This window comes from Malurus melanocephalus, unplaced genomic scaffold, assembly GCF_030028575.1.
Source record: "Malurus melanocephalus ecotype Western Australia unplaced genomic scaffold, MMel_1.1 scaffold_135, whole genome shotgun sequence".
NCBI lineage: Eukaryota > Metazoa > Chordata > Aves > Passeriformes > Maluridae > Malurus > Malurus melanocephalus.
This window is the reverse complement of record NW_026623367.1, coordinates 1,554,861-1,576,700: the sequence shown is the minus strand read 5'-3', so window position 1 is coordinate 1,576,700 and position 21,840 is coordinate 1,554,861. Positions and strand designations below refer to the sequence as shown.

Here is a 21,840-nt window from a genome sequence, read left to right as displayed (position 1 = left end):
CAAAACAAAGAAAACCCCACACCAAAAAACCCAAACAAAAATAAAACACAAACCCAAACAACAAACAACAGAAAAAAAAAGACCCTTGAATGGGCAGATAAACTGCTCTGGACTTCAAAGAACCTGAAGTTCTAAAATGAAAAAGTGTCTTAAATTTATAACACTTTTCAAAGYAATGCAGCTTTGGACTTCCTCTGCAAAATAATTGTGAGCTACTGATTTGTGTATCAAATGTGACAGAGGTGATATGTTGATACTGGAGTTGTTTTCTSTGATAGATAAATTCAAATGTAACTTCTTTACTACTATTTTTAAAGGGAGGGTGAAACTTTGATTGCATTTAAAGAGCAGTGAATTATGTTTTATGGCAATAAAACTTCCTTGTGTACATCACGAATGGGGTACAGAAAAGCTACATAATGTTCTTGAAAAATGTGTTGGCTTGACAGTTTAGACCTACTTTTAATTTAATGTGAACATGAAAAAACCTGCAGTGCAACATAAAACCTCTGCATAAATGAGCATCCAAATCCTGAAGCCTCTTCTCTAAGAAAAATAAGCAATTACTTAACAGTTCCACTGGAAATGCTCATTTTGGACCAGTGCCTCAAGGGACTAAGTAAGTGCTGTTCTATTAAGCTCTAATGCTGTTTGTTCTCTTTTTTTRCTCCGTGAATTTTATTTTAGAACAGTGCAATAGGGAGACCCAGCCTGTGTCCAGCTGCTCTGGCACCTCCCATTCCCAGAGCAGTGCCAAATGGCAAAGACCTTCTGGAATACCTGCAGTTCTTCCCCAGGAATGCATTTGTCACCCTTGAAAGAATGAAATTCCAGAGGTGGGTCAGACCTTATCTCTGGACAAGACAGGAAGAGAACAAATAAAACAAATGGGRAAAAAAAAGCTTTTTAAAATTAATGTGATACAAAGGTCCATAATGCTACATTGCAATTCTCTATTCACAAAATAAAATTTAGTAATTTTGAAAGGCCCCTGTTTTGCTTGGATTGCAGCAGTGGCTCTTCAAGCAGCCCATCCATYCTCAAGCCAAAAGACTTCCCTCACTGGTTTTCAGTCACAGAAACAGTACAGATGTGGAAACCTCTGGGATTATTGCTAAAGATGGACATGTTCAGAGGGTTATTTGGTCTCTGCACTTTTCTCTGTTGACCAGAAGTGGAGTTGAGAATGCTTTGAGGAGTCATCATTCAAAGATGGCTTAAGTTCAGTGAAATAAATCCCACCTCACATGGACAAAAATCCCTTATTTTGGATCTTGAGGTCTAATGCTAGAGTTTTCTAGCACTAGATCTAGAAAAATGATAAAGTAATAAAATCTGAATGGAACTGTATATTCTTTTAGGATGGGTGTGATAGTGAAGGGTCACCTGAGGTGCACACAGAGCATGCAGAAAGCTACAGCTTGAGGAGAAGTTAATACTTATCGAGTCTGGACTTGGATCCCTCTATGATTTTAGCAGGTGGAGTGATGGATTAAAACCCACAAAAGAATATTCTGGGTCTTAGGAATCAGTTTCTTTCTGCTGAAGTGGCATCTGGAGGTTTTGTACAGCGCTGGCTTCAGTCACAGCAGCAGCAGCCTCAGGCAGAGACCCAGGCCCTCATGGTACTGTGACTGAAAACAGCACCTTTCCAAAATTCCTGTGAGCTCAAGCTAGAAAGGAACAGTGCAGGAACAAGGAAATGGAGGCTGGATGTGGGATCCAAGCCAGGCATGGAGGAGACCTCAAAGAGCACAACAGAAAACGCAGGTCACAGGTCACAGCCCGAAGGAGCGATGGTCAGTGAGCACAGCAAGGCAAGGATGGCTTTCACTGAAAGTGCTCCTGGCTCCCATAAAAAYAGGGTAGTGAAGATGGTGAAGGGTCTGGAGGGAAAACCACATGAGGAGTGGCTGAGGGCACTTGGTCTGTTCAGCTGGAKGAGAGGAGACTGAGGGGAGACCTCACTGTRTTCTTTAACATCCTCCTGAGGGGCAGTGGAGGGGCAGACATCGATCTCTTCTCTTCATGATGACAGTAAGACCTAGGGAAAGGCTTGGAGCTGAGTCAGGGCAGGGTTGGGTTGGATCTCAGGGAAAGGTTCTTCTGTCCCCAGAGGTGTTGGGCACTGCTCAGGTTCCCCAGGGAATGGGCACAGCCCYGAGGCTGCCAGAGCTCCAGGASCRTTGGGACAGCAYTGCCAGGGATGCACGGTRGGGGATTGTTGGGGGAGTCTCTGCAGGGACAGGAGTTGGACTGGATGATCCCTGTGGGTCCTTTCCAGCTCATGATGTTCTGTTTCTCTGATTCTGTAAAAGCCAGGCTCAACCCAGCCCAAACAAAACCAGAGATTCCTCATCCGTGGAAGTATTCAAGGCTGGATGTGGCYTGGAGCAACCTGGGATAGTGGAAGGTGTCCCWGCCCATTGCAGGGGARTTGGAGTGAGATGATCTTTAAKGTCTCTTCCAAACCAAACCATTCCATGATTCTGTGATTAGGGAGCTCACAGCTCAACCTTCATTTCCCCTGCTATGCCTTACAAAGAGARATTTGCTACAATTTTGYCATAACAGTTCCCAAATAAAGTGAYAGTGAGTAAAAGATGACTTTACTGTCACGCAGCTACAACATCCTGGAGTAGTTCCCATTTATGGCTTTTAAAATTAAATTATTGCTAAGATTTTTATTTTTTCTTCTCAGCTATCTGATCTTAATTATATCATGTGAAATGAGATCATTTGATGCACCACCCTCAAACTCTTCTYTTCTTAAAATAGAATCTATATCTATAGATAGAAGATTCTTTAAGTAATTACACATGAAGTGTTTAGAATAAAATGTCTTTTCCTTTCCTGTGCATAAGGATTTATTTTTGGATTAATCAACAGAAGAAGGTTAGCAGGTTTTTCTAATGACAGTACAAAGGTAATTAAAAATTTGTTCTCCTTGTTTTTGAAACACGAAGAAAATGCAATATCATATAAGAGTTTCTTCTGGTCATCAGCTATAAAATGCTGTAATTATCACTGTAATTAGCTTTTACATGACTACACATCATGAATATGTCAGGAAGAAACATTTAACTTCAGAGAATTACTCAGGATTKAGTTCAGTCTGAGAGAAGAATACAGCTCATTATCTCTTTAAACAGATTTACAGTGCAAAATGCATATGCCAATTACTCCAAGAGTCTGTGCTACCTTCCTACTGAAATAATTTAYGAAAACTACCCACAGGATGCTTCAGACTGCAGGAAATGCTGCTTGATTACAAGTGACCACAGCCAGTTTACAAACCCTCCTTTAAATCTATTTTCTCYTTTTCTTTACCACTTTCTTACCCCTAACACTTTCTTCCATCCTGAAATAGCATTGTTCAGGATCCTTTGAGGTTACTGCTCTCAGARCTGAAACACTGAGTTACACAGAATGCATTTGTGGGAGGATTTGGGGAGCCAGAGAGCAGCAGTTTAAAATACAACTTCCCTTGTGATAACGGCGAGCGGATTTGATTTTAAAAAGCTGCTGAAATGGAAACTGAAGTTCCTGAAATTGAACGGAGAGCATTTAGTGAAGGAAAGTTTGGAGGTGTCACAGCTCCTCAACAATGACACCAGGCTGGAAATTGAGATCCTCAGCTCTGGAGCCACATTAGGAAGACAGAACCTCACAGTCAGCCTTTACAACCCTGTGGGATTTTAAGGAYATAAACAGGGTATGTAATGTCAAATGTTATCAGACAATCCAAGCAAGTTTGAAATTGTGTGTAGGGAATGATGATACTACAGATCAGTGCCTTTGTTTCAATGAAAAATGATTGATTTTGATATTCTTTGAAGTGGGACAACAAAGCTGGAATTTCATGTAAAAATAACATCAGTTTAGTGTGGTGTCTCTATTTTGGGAAAGGGTATCTGCTACAGGCAGGGAGAATTCCTTCCTGACTTCACTGAGAGATAAAAATGTCTCTGAGTCAGCACTCTGAATCCCGACTGTGCTCTAAGACTGAAAACCAGGGAYTATAGCATTTGGCTATAAACCACGGGCTGGGTTTAAAACACTTCCACCTGGTGTAAAATACAGCCAAGAAATCAGACTGAGCAAATATTCCAATTCAAAATTCCATTCAAATGCCCCAGTTTGTCTTCTGGAAGCCTCTCCCTAGGACAGCAGCCTGTGCTCTGCAGCGTTCAGCCCTCATAACCGTATTTCCAAGCTCAAAGAATTTTGRAAAAAATACATCAGGATGAATTTTCCTGCATTTATTTGATGTCCCCCTGGGGTGGGCTGACCTTGGCTGACTGCTAGGTGCCYACCAGACTCTTGTTCTTCACCTCTCCTCATCAGGACTGGGGGTTAAAATAAAATGGAAATCTCATAGGATGAGATAAAGGCAGTTTAATGAGTAATTAGCAGTTTAATGAATTAATTTGGCTCTGTCAAACACAAGGAAAACTCCTGACCACCTCTTCTCACCAAAATCACTCCTGCCTTGTCAACCCAGTACAAAAACCTTTGCCATGTTAACCCAGTACAGCTCCTCTCTTTCCTCTCTGGCCTCCTAGAGTCTCCTAATAGATGCCTGGGGCAAATATTTTCCAGAATTTATTCAGAGTTTATAAAAAAAAAAAAAAATCTGGTCCTTAAGCACCACAGCAGTGCCAGCAAAATTAAGGCAATTTACCATCAATAATCAACAATCTTGTCCACACAGAAAGATGCAAACAAGAAATGCTAGTTTAATGGTTGGGCTGGATGATGTGAGAGGTTTTTCCAACCCTAATTATTATTGTTATTCTGTGAAAAAATGACTGCAACAAACACCACCACGGTAAAAAGCCACAGTGCTGCAACAAGCAAAAACAATTTCTTGCCTGATCATGCAAAAAAAAGGAAATCAAGTCTTCTATGAATCATTTATTTGCATATATTCACGAGATTCATSTGAGTATTCAGGACACTGCTACTACTGGAGCTGAAACCTACTTATTAAAAAAAAAATAAATCTTTGTGGATATATTAGCACTTCCAAAAGAACATAGAAATGCCTCAAGATCTTTTTCCCTATCAATGATCTGATAGTCTTATTTAACTCTTTCATGCAAAGTTTCTCATGCCAAGCTTCCTGCCAGCCCCTCATGTCAGAGGCGGGTTGGTGTGAACTGTTATTACATAGCACCACTCCTTCATTACGAAATTACATGTGTTGTGTGCAGCAAAATTGCATAATCAGTGTAATTAGCTCATCTCAGTCAGTGCTGGCAATGGCAGCAGCTGTGAAGGTTGGGCAGAGGGGAGAGTTGATGGAAGCTATTCAGGAGCATGGATTGCACCTGTGCAAGCGCCTGTTTGTCCCACAGTCACTGGGGGCACTCAGAATATGCTGATTTAGGGCAAAGGTTTGCTGTGAGCTGCAGAAAAGCAGGGGCTGGTTCAGGGGGTGTGTGAGAGCTGGGCTGAGCACAGACAGCAACCTCAGCTCCAGAACCAGGCTATCACCAAACCCACAACACACAGGAAAACCTGATCCCTCTCCTTTCCCATTTYGTGTGATCTCCCTCTTCCTTCCCTCCTTGTCCTGGCATTTGTTTCTCCTCCTACTCCTCGTTCCCTTCAATGTAAACCCTGATTCTGCACTTTTTGGACCTAGAATTAAGCTGCTGGTTTCACTATTGCTCCATTTCTCACACCTTTGGGCTGCCCAGCCCCAGAWGACCCTGTCACACCCAAAGTGTCCCCTACACCCACGGGGCTGACACCAAGAAGCCTTCAGGGACTCAATACACTTACTTCAATTTTAGCACAAAAAAGGCAATGCAGAGCCTGATCAAAGGCTGCTTCCTCCTTCCCTTGTCTCACATCATTTTGAAATTCCCCTTCATCCCTGCTACAAAGTTGCATGATGCATTTCAAGCGTGTTTTCAGGAAAGAAAAAATTGGAAAAACAAAACTCGGCGTATGGAAAACGAAGCCAATCTCCACTGACAAAGCGGGACAGTTCACTAATTTATCTTCACCGGATCAAGGAATGAAGCCAAATCCACTGGATGGGATCTGACAACAGGATATGTATTATAATAGAAAATGTAGCCTAGGAAACAACCCTGCATTGCAGAGAAGAGCAGCAAATAGCTGAATAAATGTGATTGTGATAACTGAGCACTTCATCTGGCACACAGAAAACCTGCAGGTGCTACAGAGCAGCAGGTCTGCACCAAGACAGCAAGGCATGAAAATAAGAGATACAGAGCTGGRAAACCTTATGGTCAAACTCACAAATATATTGGTGACTGTACCCATCACTTGGACAAATTAAACATCCAAGCTCGTGGATATTTCTGCAAATCGGAAGATGTTAATGAAAGTATCTCAAGTATTCCCAGCTGACACAACGGGATGCTTTCCACTCAGTTCACATCTCCATATTGAGAACAGAAGATTTTTACTGCTGAAAGAGAGACCTGGAGAGAACAATATKAAGATAGTGAATCCTGAAAGTGCCTGCTTTGCACTTTGTACACCCTGAAGTCCTTGTACAGAAACTCTTACAAAGCACTGCAAAATACAGATTCTCTCCTCCAAACTCCCCTGGCTCAGCCCCAAAGAAATTAATGATACTGAGGAGTAAAGGTGATATGTTAGCAGGGAACTTCTTGCACTCTAAACCAAAAAAAAAGGAGAAATCTTTACAGAGCTGGGAAGCTTCGGAGTCTCTGATATATCAGAGTTAATTTACACGGGGCAAGGCTGAAACACAGGAGGCTGCAGGGTACGAACAGATCTCATTTGCTGCCTCTTGTGACAGAAACAAGCTGCAGTCAGCAGGAAACTGCCCCATCCTTTCCCTTYCAAACTGGCATAGCCACAAACGCTGCCCCTTGGCTGCAGCAGAGCTCCAGAACCACCCCATGTGGGTACCCCAGTGGATCTGCGCCAGCTGAGGTCGGGCAAGTCCTGGAACTCTGAAGGCAACACAGCCAGAACCAGAGTGGTTCTCATGTGAGGATGTGGTCCTGTCACGTGCCTGCCCCCCAAATCAGGGGACAGGAACATCCTCTGAGAGACAGCAAGAAAAATAATGAAGAAAACCAGTTTATGGCCATCTCTTCTCAYAGAGACATGGGAAGAGAGAGAATACTTAGGCCAATTGTGCTAAAAATGAAGCTACACATCCCTTTTTCATTTACAAGACAAATACTCTGGGTCTGACATTTTTTTTCTGTTGAGTTTCAGTTTGCTCAGAGGCTCTGGTGGCCCTGGAGTCAGGAATTGTCTCTGTTATCCCTCTGCTGCCAGCCTTGGATGTGGTGCAGTCCATCATTCTTTACATCTGGTCTTTGATCCACAACTCCCTTCTCTCACCTGCTGTTCTTGGGGAGGCAACTCAGATTTTTGCCTGGCAGTGAGGCACTGTAGYTCTTCCCCACAAACACTTTCTGCACGTTCCCCATAGTTTGTCCCATCCCTCTGCTCCTTACCACAGCACAGGTCTCAGGCCTAGGTGATCTTTAAGGTCCCTTCTGACTCAAACCATTTTTTGATGCTRTGATTTGAAACTTCCAGCACTTAAGGCTCATCCCAAGGAAGCTATTTTTACCCAGTCCTTCCACCTTGAGCACATTGCTTCCATGAGTGAGCCATCCCTGAGTCATTGACATTTCAGGATTAAATCAAAGCAATTAGCCCTGCCTTTTCCAGCTGATTTTCATTGAGGCAACAAGGCAACTGAACAAAGGTCAGCGCCCTGTGAGCGTCACTCGATTCCCCTGAAAGCAAAGGATGAACTAAACCAAGGAAAACCAAGTAAAAAKGAAAATTACACATTACACATCAAARGTAAATGGAATCAAAACAAGAGCCTGAGACTACTCTCACTGTGTTGCACACAAGTTCTTCATATAAAATCCACCATCACTAAATCACAGGTGTCCATGAAAACCAAACGGTGATAGAGACCACTAAAGATCCATTTCAGTCTGTAGGGATGATGCCTTAGGATTTTTAGTTTCTACATTTCAYRTATCTGTATTCTTATACTTCTCTATTATAGCACTAAAACTACCACTCTCCCATCTTTAGAGAAAACAATTCCTCTCTGAGCCTGAATCCAAGGACACCTCGCTGCCTCAGAGCCCCAAAACATGGAAACCACAGAGAATCAGGGGTAGCAAGTTTGGGGTGGTTGACATCATCACCTGAAGATCATTGGAGAATTGGGATCCAATACGTTCATGAGACAGAACTTATAAAAGATGAAGATCTCGTGACTCGGGGTCCATTTTGGGTGTAGCCTGCCCTAATGTACCAGGGGGCCTGTTAGGCCTGGATTAAAAATGTCTATTCTCATTCTCTTAGTTTGTCTGGTCTCTGTTTCAGGTGAGCCTCATTTTTAGGCAACAGGGATATCACAGAACCACAGAAATGCCTGGTTAGAAAGAGCAGGGGAGTTCATCTAGTCCACTTGCAGTTCCATATTGCCACACCAAGTTTATTTTCACCAAGCAAAGCCAGAACTTCTTCAGCTCCATGTTCCAAATCTCTAGAAACGCTCTSTTTCAAGAAGGAATTGATAAAATCAGAGTGAAGTTTTCAAAGCTCCATGAACCTAAAGGCTCACACACACAGAACTGACTTACCACAGAGAAATCAATTTCTTTCCCTGAGATTTCAGGAGGTGAATTTCAGATCAGGTGCACCAGAGGCTGAGTGCACAGGGTCGATTTTCATCTGGTCCCAGAGCATCAGTGATTCATTCACATCCACCCCATTCATGCCTCTTTCTGTGCCTGCTCAGGGATTRGGAAAATGAGGCTGGGGTTGGCTAAAGAGCCTAGGAGAGATAATGCATTGAAGGCAGGCAAGAGACAGGCAGTTATCTGACCACTCAAAAAAGTGATGAAAAAATAACCCCCCAGCTTCCCTTGAAGCCCTGTAATTGCAGTGAGCATGGTCTGTACTCCCAGGAACTCAGCCACGGATTTGCAGCTGAGATCTAACWGAGAATCAGCAAAATAGGAAAGACTTTGCACCTGTTGGCTGAAAATTCCAACTATTGATTAGCATATTTCTAGTTTCAGCATTTTTTAACATACTGCCAAATAAAGTGAATCACACTGGTGTGATGTCCGTGCTCCTCTGACACACTCACCTCACTGGGTCAGCCCAGAAACCCCTCAGCACTCACTGAAGCAATAAACCCAAGCGCTCATGGAGAATAAAACTGCTGTTATTACTGCTGCTGGATTTTTTTTTTTTTCCCAGAAGAAACATGTGGTAAACACAGAAAAGATGAAGGGATTAAAAGAGATTAGGGTGAAAAAAATAAATCCAGGCTGAGAATGGGTTTGTAGGTGGACAAGGATGACTTAACTATGTAAAAAGACCTTCATGGGGAGCCTTTAGCTCTCTCCAAAAAGGAATAAGAARCAGAAAAAGCCAGTATTCTACTGCTACAGCCTCTCCCTGGATCTGGCCAATGCAATGAAGCACCACAACTGCATTTGGATTTATCCCTGTCCCTTTTGAGACTGGCTTGGAAACAGAAAGCAGATCCAAATGGGACTTTGTTCCCTCAATTTGACACAAAACAAAAGCCTTCTGATTTTTGAGCAGCAAAGGAGGCTCCCAGAGTCCCAGACAGTGCTGCCAGGTGGGAATGTTCATCTTCAGACAGTTTGGTAATTAATGACAGTCTTGGGGCAAGTGGGTGAGTTTATACATGAAATTTTTGTGGAGTGGTAAATTCAGAAATTGGATTAGATGGCCAAAATGAACCAAAATGTGGGACTGTGAGATCCTGCCTTCCTTTAATACGAAGTGTTATTGAGGAAGGATGACAGGGTTCTCCCCACAAAGGCCTCATGAGCTGATGGTGGGCTCACTGCCCTGACACAGTCCTGCTCACCCAGACAGGTCCAAATCCCTGCAACCCCACCCAAGATGTCACCATCCACATCCTGAAAAGGAAAAGAAGCCCTTGAAGAGAAAGGGCATCCCARGTCAGGGGTCTCTCTCCCTTGGAGCTCTTGGAACAGAAAAAACTCTCCCCAGGAAGGAACCTTGGAGGAGTTCCCTRTGGAAGCCCAGCACTGGGAAATCTCTCTGAAGGGCCTTACTTCCCACTGATCCCTTCACCCCCAACCTTTTACTCTGCTGTCTTGGAAAGGAATAGGGTGTGCCTCCTTATGAATCCTAGAAATCCATCTTCAGCAACCAAACTCCCATTTTCCACTGGTTCCCGCACTGAGATTAAGAGTTTTCACTTTCAAGTGTATAAAGATGAGCACAGAAACAACAATCCTTGAAATCCTTCTGCTTCCAAGCCCTGCATCAGTTGCCCTAGTTGAAAAGCAGGAATCAACGTGGAGTCTGGAGATTCTGCAACAAGTCCTGGCTGCTCATTGTGTACTCTGAAATGCACAAGTGCTGATGGATCAGGGATTACTGGCACAATTCAGCAATGCCTAAATTAAATAAAAAATTCTGAGAAATGAGAAAAAGAATCCCCAGGAAGTCAYGTCTAAGTTTAGTTAAAATGGTGATGATGCACTAGCAAAGTAATTTCCTATTTTCTGTGTTTGTCTCATTTCCGTAACACATTTTCTCTTCTCCAGATTTCTGTTTTTTCCCTGGCTGACTGAGGAGGATGAAGCTCCTCTGCATTAATTCTTCTCCCATAGCATGGCCCAAACCAGGGGTTTGGGACAATACCACCACATTAGGAAAGGTTCTTCCTTCTTCTGTTTTCCCGGGGAAAACTCTTCATGAGACTTGGGGGTTTTTTTTGAGGTTTTTTTTTTTTTTTTTTTAATACTGAGTTTCTATTCCTATAATTTGCTTCAAAGTATTGCTTCTCCCTGCACAAGTCTCATATGGAGCAGCATCTGGCCCTCTGTTATTCCCAGCACTGCAGAGAAAGAAGTCAGCAATCTGAGTTTTATTGATTTTACGAATTTGTCCCAAGAGCTACCAATTATGAACTCCAAGAATAACATCTGAGGGGAATGAAAACCACACTGAAAAAAAAAAAATCTACTAGAATTTCATTCCCCTCCAATTTCCATGGGAAACCTTATTTCTCATCAACTTCTCAAGCTGCTAAGAATGGCTGTTTTAATCTGGGTGTCAAGCCTGGATGTTGGGGTACAAAACTGAACAGGAGATCCCCTTTCCCAGGACAGAAAACCTTGGGCAAAGCCTTGAAAGACAGTCAGAGCCTGAGAAATTCATTTGGACGAGGATGCAGCTTGAGGTTCTGTTCTCCCAAGCCACAGAAATTGCAAAGATTCACCATCATATGAACTGCAAAGATAATTCCATGTCATGGCAGAGCATGGAGGGAAAACCTAAAGAACCTGAATTTGACCAATGGATTTGATTATTCTGCRGAATGTGAGCAACAGACAGGTCACAGATGAGGCTGTTTTGCTCCACTGTTACCACACCTTTGAGGGATTCCCATTAAGTGGGAGAACCTGGAGCATCTATCAGGTATACTGAGGGCAAATCCAACAGCTCCCAGGCAGGAGACCTGGATGGATGGATGCAGAAGGAAGCAATGCAGAGATGAACATGGCGTGTCCAGCCAGGGGGAATCCCTGTACCATCCAAGGGCAGGTTCTTGTTGGCTGCTTTATTTATTTTTGATAGATTTGTTTCAGCCCTGAATGGCTCCACATCCTCTRCCACAACCCACACCAGCCTGGGAACAATGCCTAGCACTGCCCTTGCTCAGATTTTGGGAGCAGCCCTGGTGAAAGCAGGCACCACCCATGCTCAGACCCGCTCTCATTAACACTCCACCAAAAAGGGGACAGCAGGATCCCTCCCAGAACTTTCTCCTGTTTCTCCTCACCTCTGTCCTGGTCCCTGCTTCACCCCAGGGAGGCTCTGTGGCCGTGGAGCAGGGTGGGGACAGCTCTGTCCCCAAGCAGCAGCAGCTCCAGGCTCAGCTCCAGCCCGTCCATCAGGTCCCCCCCGCAGGTGACGGCCAGMAGCCGCCGGACACTGGCTTTACCTGCACTCTAAGTGACACCCTGTGGCTGGCAGGCGGAATGGCCGGGCACTATTCCCTCGGTGGYACTGTCCCTGAGGGGCTGTGACAACAGAGTCTGGAACCCACTGAGTCACAGAGAGCCTCAGGTGTTCAGGGATGGTGACAACAGCCCCATTCCACCTTCCCCATCATGGTTTCACATCTCAGCCTTTCAGAGCTTGTCTGGATAGAAAATGGGTCATAAGGAACAATAAAATGAGAAATCCCAATCCACAAGCAAGGGTCCACACTAGATGTAGCTGGAGAGGGGGGATTTCCGCCCCTCCTCCTCCCCCCTTCCGCATTTTGCTATGGTGAGATGTGCATTTGCTGCTTTGCAATGTATTTCATTCTTTCCCTTCCCCATCTGCTCCTCCATTCCCTCTTCCTCCCCGGGCTCCAGAAGCACTTGATTTTGCAAGAATCATCTAATTCCAAGAGTGTGGAAAGAACTGGACCTCAGTCCATCTGTTTGCCAGCTGGAAGTCGCTGCCAGCTTAGACAGCAGCTCCTGCAAGTTCCAGAGAGGTGGATGGGGCAGCTGCCTCATGGAAACAAAAACTCACAGAAATAATGGGGGTAATCCTGGGTTTGCTGACCCTCCTGAAGGCCCAAGGGTAAGAGCMCTCTCTAAGATATGCCATGGCTCAGCTCTCACTGACTTTGGTGGAGATTTAGGAAAGATTGGTGCAGMATGGCAGCTGCAGTTCCTGGCTAAGGCTGGGTGAAATTTGCCTCAAAAGCCAAGCCTAAACTGAAAAGAACCCAAATCAGGTAAAACAGGACCACAGCAAAGCCACCTCAYAATTTATTAGCAAAGAACAAAACTATTACTCAATTTTTAATTGGCTGGAAAAAAGGTCCTTGAAGGTTGACTGAAATAACATTAACAATCTTCTTATTTTACTACGTGCAATTAAATTGTATTTTGTGCTCAATGAAGGAATGATGTTTCACATGATTATAGTAGTGGGAACAATGAAAATAGATTCTTTTCATTCCTCTTTGCAAATATTATTTCCAACAGTCTTCTTCCAAACTGCAAAATCGGAGCCATCTCGTACCACAAATTATGTTTCACAAAGGAAAGAAAAGAACACAGAAAAACTTGAGGGGAAACAAGTGAAGCCTCTCCCATCTGTGCATGACTGAAATCCAGAGCTTCCCACTGTATTTGTGGAAGATGTGTGTATTTGTGTTCCTCTTGCAAAACCAGCAAGAGAAAATGAACAAAAATGGTTGAAACCTTAATCTGGATACAGAGCTATTGGAGACCAGCTGATCTAATCAACTGCAGATTTGATCTCCTCAGAGAGAACCTTTACGAGCTTCAAAATTATGTTTTATTTCCTCCCCCAGAATTCCAATTCTGGACTTCTTTTTTTTTCCACTGTCGAGTTTGTTTCATTTCTCATCAGTCTCCTTCCTTTAACTTTCACATACTCTTCATTTCCCAGCTGAAAATACCATGTTGGACTCTCCAGGATGGCTAATACATGGCTACTGCAAGGCTACAGGCTTTTTTTAACCAAAAAAGTGCCTTTTTTTCTAGTGATTTCATAACTAAAATTGGCTACAAAACATCTATTTTTATCCCAAATCCCCTGTCATTAAACAGCGGCATAAAAGCCTTCAGGATATCTAACAAGGTTACAGAAGACAGATGAGGTGAGAGTAGTTTTAGGGTTTCAGAGCCCTTTTTTTGAATCTGGAAACACACATGCATGCCCAAGATGGGCATTTTATTTCTCTCTAGTAATGATGAAAGGCCACCAGAACTCAAGGGGTCTCTGTCTTTTACAGCAGGACTGGGCTTTTAAAAATGTGCCCTTTAGAAATCAAGCCAGAAAAACCTCTGGGGAGCAAGTAAGTCATGTGAATGTGATCAACAGAAGTGGTCAGGACACTAAAATACATGAGATAAAACACAAGTGAAAATGTTAATTGAGCCTCTAGGCCAGCCACTTCTAGAAGTGCACATTTCTGTAATTATCAGGACAGGATTTGCCTACAAAATGCGAACAAGGCTCTGAGAMCGATGATTTCCTAGCGCGGCTCATGTTTTATATGCAGGCTGGAGCCACATCACCACAAGAACTTTGAACAGTAATTAATCAGAAGAAAAAGCAGCAAAGGTTAGGTCTCCGTAAAAGAATGGGTTTTTAACCGACAAAAATTAGGTCTTTAAAAAATTGAAATAATCCCTTTAAACCCTTTCAAAAGAGGGGAAATGCAAACCAGAAGAGCTATTAATTCACTTCTTTACCCTTCCCTCAGCACACAAGAGATTATTTCTCTCTGCTTAAGATGACACATCCATGAACTGCAGGAATTTTCCTGTCGGTGTGGAACAAGCCACACTAACAGGTACAGGGGTGATCCACGTGCCAGGGGCTTCTTCTCCCATGTCCATCCACACGAATRGATGTGGTTGCTAAGCCACCAACCCTCTCCAAAGCATTCTCAACAGGCAGCTGGCTGTAGGGCCAAGGAAAAGGTGCTGCACACACCCTCAGAACAGGGAGGAGAGAAAGAGGAACCAAGTCCCCATCAGGGCAAGATTAGCAGGGATTGTGTGCCTGCTTTCAGCAGCACAGTCCCTGGAGAAGGYGAGGAGGATGCTTTTTGTGATATCCCAAACACTCCTGTGAAGTGGCTGTTTCAGTCAAGCAGCTTGCCTGCACTGAGAGAGGGAGGTTTGCAGGCAGGGAGTTGGAGCTACAGAGACCTTTTGCTGCTGCTGCTCACAAAAGCAGCTTGATCTCAATCCCCAGGTGTGGGATCAGTTCAGCACAACACACCCCCCGGGATGAATTCAGCTGCCTGAACATGGGCATTGGATCATTTGTCACTGAGCATCTGCAACACCTCTGTAGCCTGGGAGAGAAAACACGAACCTGCAGCAAGGCTGGGACCTCTGAGACAGGAACAAAATACCCCTGGGTACATCAAACAGCACCATCACTTCTGCAGGGCTGGCTGAGCTGAGCTGCACATTTAGGCTGAGCTCAGCACCTCCCCAGGCTTCACTCCCTCTGTCAATTACATCTTCACTGACTTATATTAGAGCTTAAATACTTCAATTAGCAGTTGGTATTACTTGGAAACACCTAGATTTGTGTGTTTTGATCTGTCAACCTTTCAAAGGCTCTAGCTCCTGCCTGCAGCCCAGAGCAAGGCAAACAGCTCATGATGGACGCGGTGTCACCACAGAACACCCCCTGCCACACGAGGGGCTGAAGGCAAACTCAAATCAGACACCTGAGGCTACAAATGTCAACACTTTTTGTCCATCAGATGAACAGGCAAGCCTGGATTTTCCCTTTGCACAGGGAAATGGGTAGGGGAAGTGTTAACGTAGGCATCCTTTAGCCTGTAACGTGCTCTAAGTACGCACATCTACGACTGCTTTTTACCCAGCAGCAAAACGAGACTCATTAYGGGCCATTTGCTGAATTAATCAAGCTTCAGGATATCCTAATAAGGGAATTAATAAGTTTCCTAAAACAAGGCTAAAAGCTTCACACTGTCAAATCATAAACACATCTAGAGGGCAGCAATGATATTGTCATTTTCCGCTAAATATAGAACCTGAGCAGAGACAAGTGCACAGTCACACACTGCACCAACAAAGACTTTTTTTTTTCCTGTTTCTTTTATTTTTTTTTTCCCATTTGAGAATAATAGATAAGCTTTGGTACAAAACTGCAAAGTTGTAAGGATGGCATAATTTTCAGGTCCTTGGTCAAAGAGCATTTTGCTCATATTCCCAAATCATACTGCAGGGTAACCACAGCATGATTTGTCAACATGACTTTATTTCCCAGATAAAGAGAGAGGAAAAAGAAAACAAGATATCACCAAAAATAAAAGTGTCAGGGATGAAAAATCCTCACAGACTGACAGACTTTGTTTTATGAATCCAGCTGAAACTTATCTGAGTCACTCAGCAGCTCCCAGGAGACACAGAGAAACACAGACCCAGGCACAGAACCACCACGGGAATTTCTTGCAGTTAGGATGGAAATATTTTATGCAAACAGTTTATTCTAGTGTGGCAAACAGGAGGGGAGTTTTTCAAGCAGAAGTTCTTGTTCTTATTCTTAAGGGTTTTTTTTTGCCTGAAACACTTTTTCATTAAATTTTGCTGGTGTATTGCAGGGTTTGATAGCATTCCCCATCTGAGTGAACATCAAAAAATGGGAGGTGACAAGATGGACACAAAGCAGGGCAGGTCCAGCCAAATGGATGACTTGATCTGTGGAGGGACCTAGTTGGCTCATTTTGTCTTGAATTCCATACCCCCATGTGCACAGAGGCTACAGTGAGGCACAGAAATAGCCTCAGGAGCACCAAAACTTGGCCATGGACCAGTGTCTTATGCTGCACTGAGTTTTTTATAAGCTTTTCACACAGTTTGGGCATTTCACAGCCTGGATTTGCCAGTGTCTACAATGCAAAAGCTTTCCTTCACAGGGAAAATGCCCCTGGGTTCATTCCCTCCAGCTCATGAGCTGCTTTTAGGAAATTGGAGGGAACTTGGAGGGAACTTGGAATCCTTGAGTGCCTGATTTCTAAAACCAAAGAAGAAATCACCRAAATTGATGCAAAGTTTTTACAAGCTTTCAAATGAGAAGTGTACTCTCAGATACACAAGATATACTCACAGATGTACAAAATCAAKGCAGAGATAAGCTGTAGCTCCTAAAAGGTGGCAGCTCACAAACATGGGATGCCTGACAGTACAATAAAGAGCTGAGTTACAGTCTASAGCTGGATAAACCCTTAGTTTTTAGAAGAAAAGCAATGCAATGTGCTTTTCCTAAATTAGTCTGATTTTGCTCTCAAAAAAAAAGAGAAGAAAATCAGTATAATATAACAAACCATCATTTCTCCCTCTGCCTCATCAAAATGCAAAACAAAATAGAACAAAACTACATATCCTAGGCAGAAATCTTTGTTGATTCAAGCCATCTCCTATCAGACCTTCATTCTGAGCTGTATTATTCACCTCTGAGATTTGCAAGATCCATTTCCCATTCTTTAATCAGTTGTCTGTGCTTATTCCATCATCTGCACGGGGTGCACAGCCRAGGTTTTCAGCACAATGAGCCTCATCACAGACGAGGCAGCCCACAAACCAACTCRGTGAAATCATGTAAGCAGTCAGATTGTGTCAGTATTCGGTTTTCCCAAAGTCTGGACGTGTTCTGCATGCAGTAATTAGATTTTTCAAATCCCCAAAGAGATTGCACCTGTGTATTCAAACCTTCCCCTGCTGTCCTGCTGYTTTCCCAAGGCTTAATCACTTAACTACTGTCTTCCAAGAAGTAAAAGTTGACCAAATTTTGATATAATCCTTCCCTCTCTTTTCTGCACTACTACTTGGAGGAGCTACACACTGGAAGTGCCTAAGATTAATCACGCTGAAAGGAGAAAAATATCCATTTTCCCAGAAAATAATGCTTCAGCATTTCAATAATGTATTTCCACCAGTGTTTAATTTCATTTGCATGCCATTGTTTTCAGAGCAGAGAGAATTTAAGAAAACTTATGAGCACTGCAATACAAGCATCAGCCACTACTGAGAAAGAGAGGAGCAGGGAAGAACTTTAAAGCAGGTCATTGAGGAACTAGTGAAATTATTCACTCAGTTTATAAAAACCGAACTGGGGTAGTAAATTTTTTTTTCTTCCAAACACAGGGAAAACATTTAAATTCTCTCCACTGTGTTTGTGATAGGAATCAGTCATAATGCTTTTTTTTCCCTTTTTTTTGCTTCCTTTCCTCCTGTCTTTTGGAGACACAAAAACCAGGCAGTAAAAATATCCACATTCCCCACCAAAAAGAAAGAAAAGGGGAAGAAAAAATAAAAAGCCAAAATCCTTTTGGGATCCATTCTGATACACCTGCTCTGGTCTGAGCTGCCATTAATTTTCATTTTCTTCTGGTCTCAACTGAGACTTGGAAAAGTAGTGAACTACCTGCTGCAATCAAAGCCAGCATCAGCCAGCCCATTCCAYGTTCCCACCTATTGCATTGCAAGGAGCACAGATCTGAGATCAGAGGGCTTGAGGATGATTTTGCAGCTCCCTGAGGCAACCTCTTCACCCTGCTCAGAGCCTGGGGTGACACAAGYTGGTCCCTAAGAACAAATCTAGCAGAGGACTTTGTTTCACAGGGCAAATACACCAGACTTTTGGCCAGTTATCTGACCACGACACCCAGGACTGGGGAAAAATTAAACTCACTTTCAGTGAGTTAAAAAAAAAATAAGATCTAAAACATAAGGGTCATTCTTTTATGGGACTTAGGGAGAATGCTGCCCCCACAAAATGAACACTACCTGCAAATTAGACCACCAACACCCAAGCAAGAGTTTGGAACAAAACACAGAATGAAAACTCCCTACAATCAAAAGCACACTGAAAAAATGAGTGGCAAACAAGTGGGTGCACATATTTGGAACTAACATGTTTAAAAACTCTTAATGAAAGGTCCTAAGAGCATCGACAGATAAGGAAAAGGAAATGAGTGCCAGGTCCCAGAGCCTGAATAATAAATGTGTAGTGAATCATCACGATTGTTTACCTCGAAGAATAAAGCATCCAGGAGAYTTCGAAGGAGCCCCCGTGCTCCCTTGCTTTGCATATTATTTGCYTCCTAATTTCCTCTCCTGTCTCCCTTGCAGAGCTGCTGCAGCCACTCAGCAGCCAGTCCCTGATGAAGTTGCTAAAGCAGATCTCAGAGCTCAGCCTTCTTTCTGTTTGTTAGATCCAACTCCCAGCACGGTTTGTTCCCCTGCTCACACACAGCCAGCCCGGAAAAGGGACTGTCCTTTCAAAAGACACTTCTTAGGTGTTAGGGCTAATTATTTTATGAGCTAAAAGATCTTTAATTATCCAGGTGGTTGAAGCACCGCTACAAACACACCGAGCTGAGCACAGCTACACATGCACAAACACACAAAGCACAACATCCCTCCTCAGACTGCAGAGGATATTTTCTGCCCAGATCTCCCTAAATGCACTTCAGTAAAGAGGAAACAGTGTCCACAAGTCTGCGCTTTTGAGAAATCTGCATCATTCCAGGCAAGAATTTTGAATATACAGGCTGGAATGTGGAGGAAATGTTGATTCCCAGCAAACAGGGTTGGTTTTTTTTTCCCCCCTCTTTTTTTTTTTTTTTCTTTTTTCCTTAATGGAAATATATTTTGGGTGTCCCCAGGCGCCTTCTGAACACGAGATGCGCGGGAGGAGGAAGGGAGTTTGTACTTACTCGTGGTGTTGTATTTGATCCCATTGAAGAACTCTGGGCAGGGTCTCTCCACGAGTTCCCCYGCAGAGGTTCTGGGCCAGCAGGTCCCGATCTGATCCGTGGTGGCATTGCAGTACGGACCTTGGGGTGGAAAAAAGGAGACAGAAAGGGGAGAAGAAGCAGCTGAGAAAGCACAAAAGCCACACACTTTGCATCAGAAAACAAACCGAATCTCAGCACTTCTAAAGCTTTTCCCGAGCCCTGCACCAGGTAACGTTTCCTACCATCAAAGCCCAGGAAAGGGATAGAGGAACTCTCTAAAAAAGTCTCGTGTACACGATCCAGGAGGCTGCAGTTCACATCAAATTCTTCTAAGATGAACTGAGATATGGTCACATCCATTATTCCCCCTGGGATTGCTGGTCTGGATCAGGCACTTTCACCCCTTTCTGGTTGGGTKTTTTTTTTTTGGYCMCYTCTTCTTTTCCCCTTTTTCTGGAGGCAAAGAAGCACCAAGCTGCGGGCACCCCGCAGTCTGGTGCGTGCGAGCCTCTCCCGCTCGCAGCGTGCTGGCAACTTGGCTGAGAGTCTGCGTCTGCCTGAGCAGCTCAGCCCTCCGAGCTCTTCTTCCCTTTAAATCCAGCGGCTCGGGAGCCAATGGGATCCGCCTGAGCCCGGGATGAGGGGCTCACGTCTCCTCGGTGTCCCTGGGCTCGCAGCTCCCAGATGCCGCCTGACTTTGCCACACCGCTGTGCTGCTGCTGCATCCCCTCCCTCTCCTGCCTCTCCCTCCCTCCCTCTGACACACAGAGGCACTGAGACAGTTTTATTGTTAGCTCCGGGGATGAGCACTTTTGCAAAAATACTGGCTGCAAATTAAAGCCAGGGAGAACAGGAAAAGCCATCAGAGGAACAGAACTCCTCGGGTTTTCTTTTTTTTTTTTTTTTTTCTTTTTTTTTTTTTTTTTTTTTTTTTTTTTTTTTTTTTTTTTTTTATTTTTTTTTATTTTTTTTGTGGAGCAAAGCAGTTCCTGCCTTTGCTGTGTGGAACTGAGGATGAGCAGGGATGCTCGGGGAGGGAGGGGGAAGGAGGGACTCGTTCCAGGAGCTGCAGTACTGGATGCTGGGCAGGCCTTGGTAAAGAAGAGAAGTAATAAAAACAGGGATGAAGGAAATAGTCTTACAGAAGAGAGGTGTTGGAATAAGGGAATCTGGAGCAATCATAGACTCAGAGAAGGTTTGGGCTGGAAGCGACATTGAAGATCACCCAGTTCTTACCCTGCTACCTTGGGCAGGGACTCTTCCACTAGACCAGGTTGCTCCAAGCCCCATCCAGCCTGGACTGGAATAAAGAAATCTGGAATGAAGAAATCTGGAATAAAGAAATCCGAAAMCCAAACTCTAATGACCCACAGAAGAGGCAGAGTGGGGAGAGTAGGAAAAGGTGGTGAACCCAGCCTGGGCGAAGGCACAGAGGGAACACATCTTTCAGCCACTCACACAGCTGGGATGGGGTGGACAGCAGGGCAGGGCAAAGCATGAAGAGCTTTGGAGCAAAGGATGGGGGRCAAGGGAGAAAAGAATCTCCCTCCCATTTTCCAGTGGTGGGTTTTCAGAAAGGATGGGCACCCAGACTGACCAGGAGCAAGAGGAACAAACTTTCAATAACAAAATTCTGGTGTGGGGAGAAAGAAAAGAGCAAAGGGCTTGACAAACTGAGGTCAGTAWGGAACAGGATGAGAAAGGTCTGGACACAGGGAAAGAGGAGAAATTTGGAAGGAGCTGACCAGAAGGTTGGTCATCTTTTGGGAATCAAAGCTCAGCAGAGTGGGAACTGARTGAAGTTCTGCACTCTGGGACATGCTGGAGAGCAGCCCAGACCTAACCAGCCTTTCTGACTTGCTACACCAGGCCATGAGGAACTCCCTAAAAAAAAAAGTGTTGCTAAGGAGGATCATTTCTGAGCAGAGAGTCAGAAGGATTTTGGGAAGCAAACAGAAAAGTGATTTGTGAGGGAGTAGCCCAAGATCAGTATATGTGGAAGTGGCAGAGAGGAATGCAGAAACAGAAGGCAAGGACAGCAAAGAARCTTTGACAGGAAGAAATGGATTCCAAAATGAAATATTTACAGTCTGTTCACAGCTTTAGATCAGACATGGTGCTTACACTGAGCTCAAARCAGTGGTATAGGACTTCCTATAACATCTGTCTTCCACCCTGCAAGGGCCTGGACTTCCTCTTTATTCATATTTAAGGTTGAAGGGCTTTATTCTTTACTTTTGAAGGACCGAAAGAATTGTGGCATCCAAAGAGAGGAAAAAAGAAAAATAACTGGGTTAGAACAACAAATTAACAACATGCACTAAGGAGAGAACTAGCCAGGATGTTATTTTGCCATCTGGGAATCTGGAGATTTTTTTAACATTTTCAGATTGCAGTGGCAGGGAGGGGAGGAGTGCCATTGTGGTTTTGGGATAAATATTTTTATTTTAAATATGKAAAAACMCAYAAGAATAACAAGTGTACTAACTCTCTAGACACTGTGATAT

The 21,840-nt window shown here is 43.8% G+C and overlaps 1 protein-coding gene across 1 annotated transcript in view; it reads right to left on the bottom strand.

Moving 5' to 3' along the window:
• CRHR2 (corticotropin releasing hormone receptor 2) overlaps positions 1-19,757 on the bottom strand; it is a 96,549-nt gene extending 76,792 nt beyond the window's left edge. The window contains exons 1-2 of the mRNA XM_057370881.1: positions 19,576-19,757; positions 19,313-19,432 (exon numbers count right to left, since the gene is read on the bottom strand). Of these exons, the coding sequence (XP_057226864.1) occupies positions 19,313-19,432; positions 19,576-19,693 (238 nt within the window). The 5' untranslated portion in view covers positions 19,694-19,757. The remainder of the gene's footprint in view (positions 1-19,312; positions 19,433-19,575) is intronic.
• Between the last annotated feature and the right edge of the window lie 2,083 nt (positions 19,758-21,840).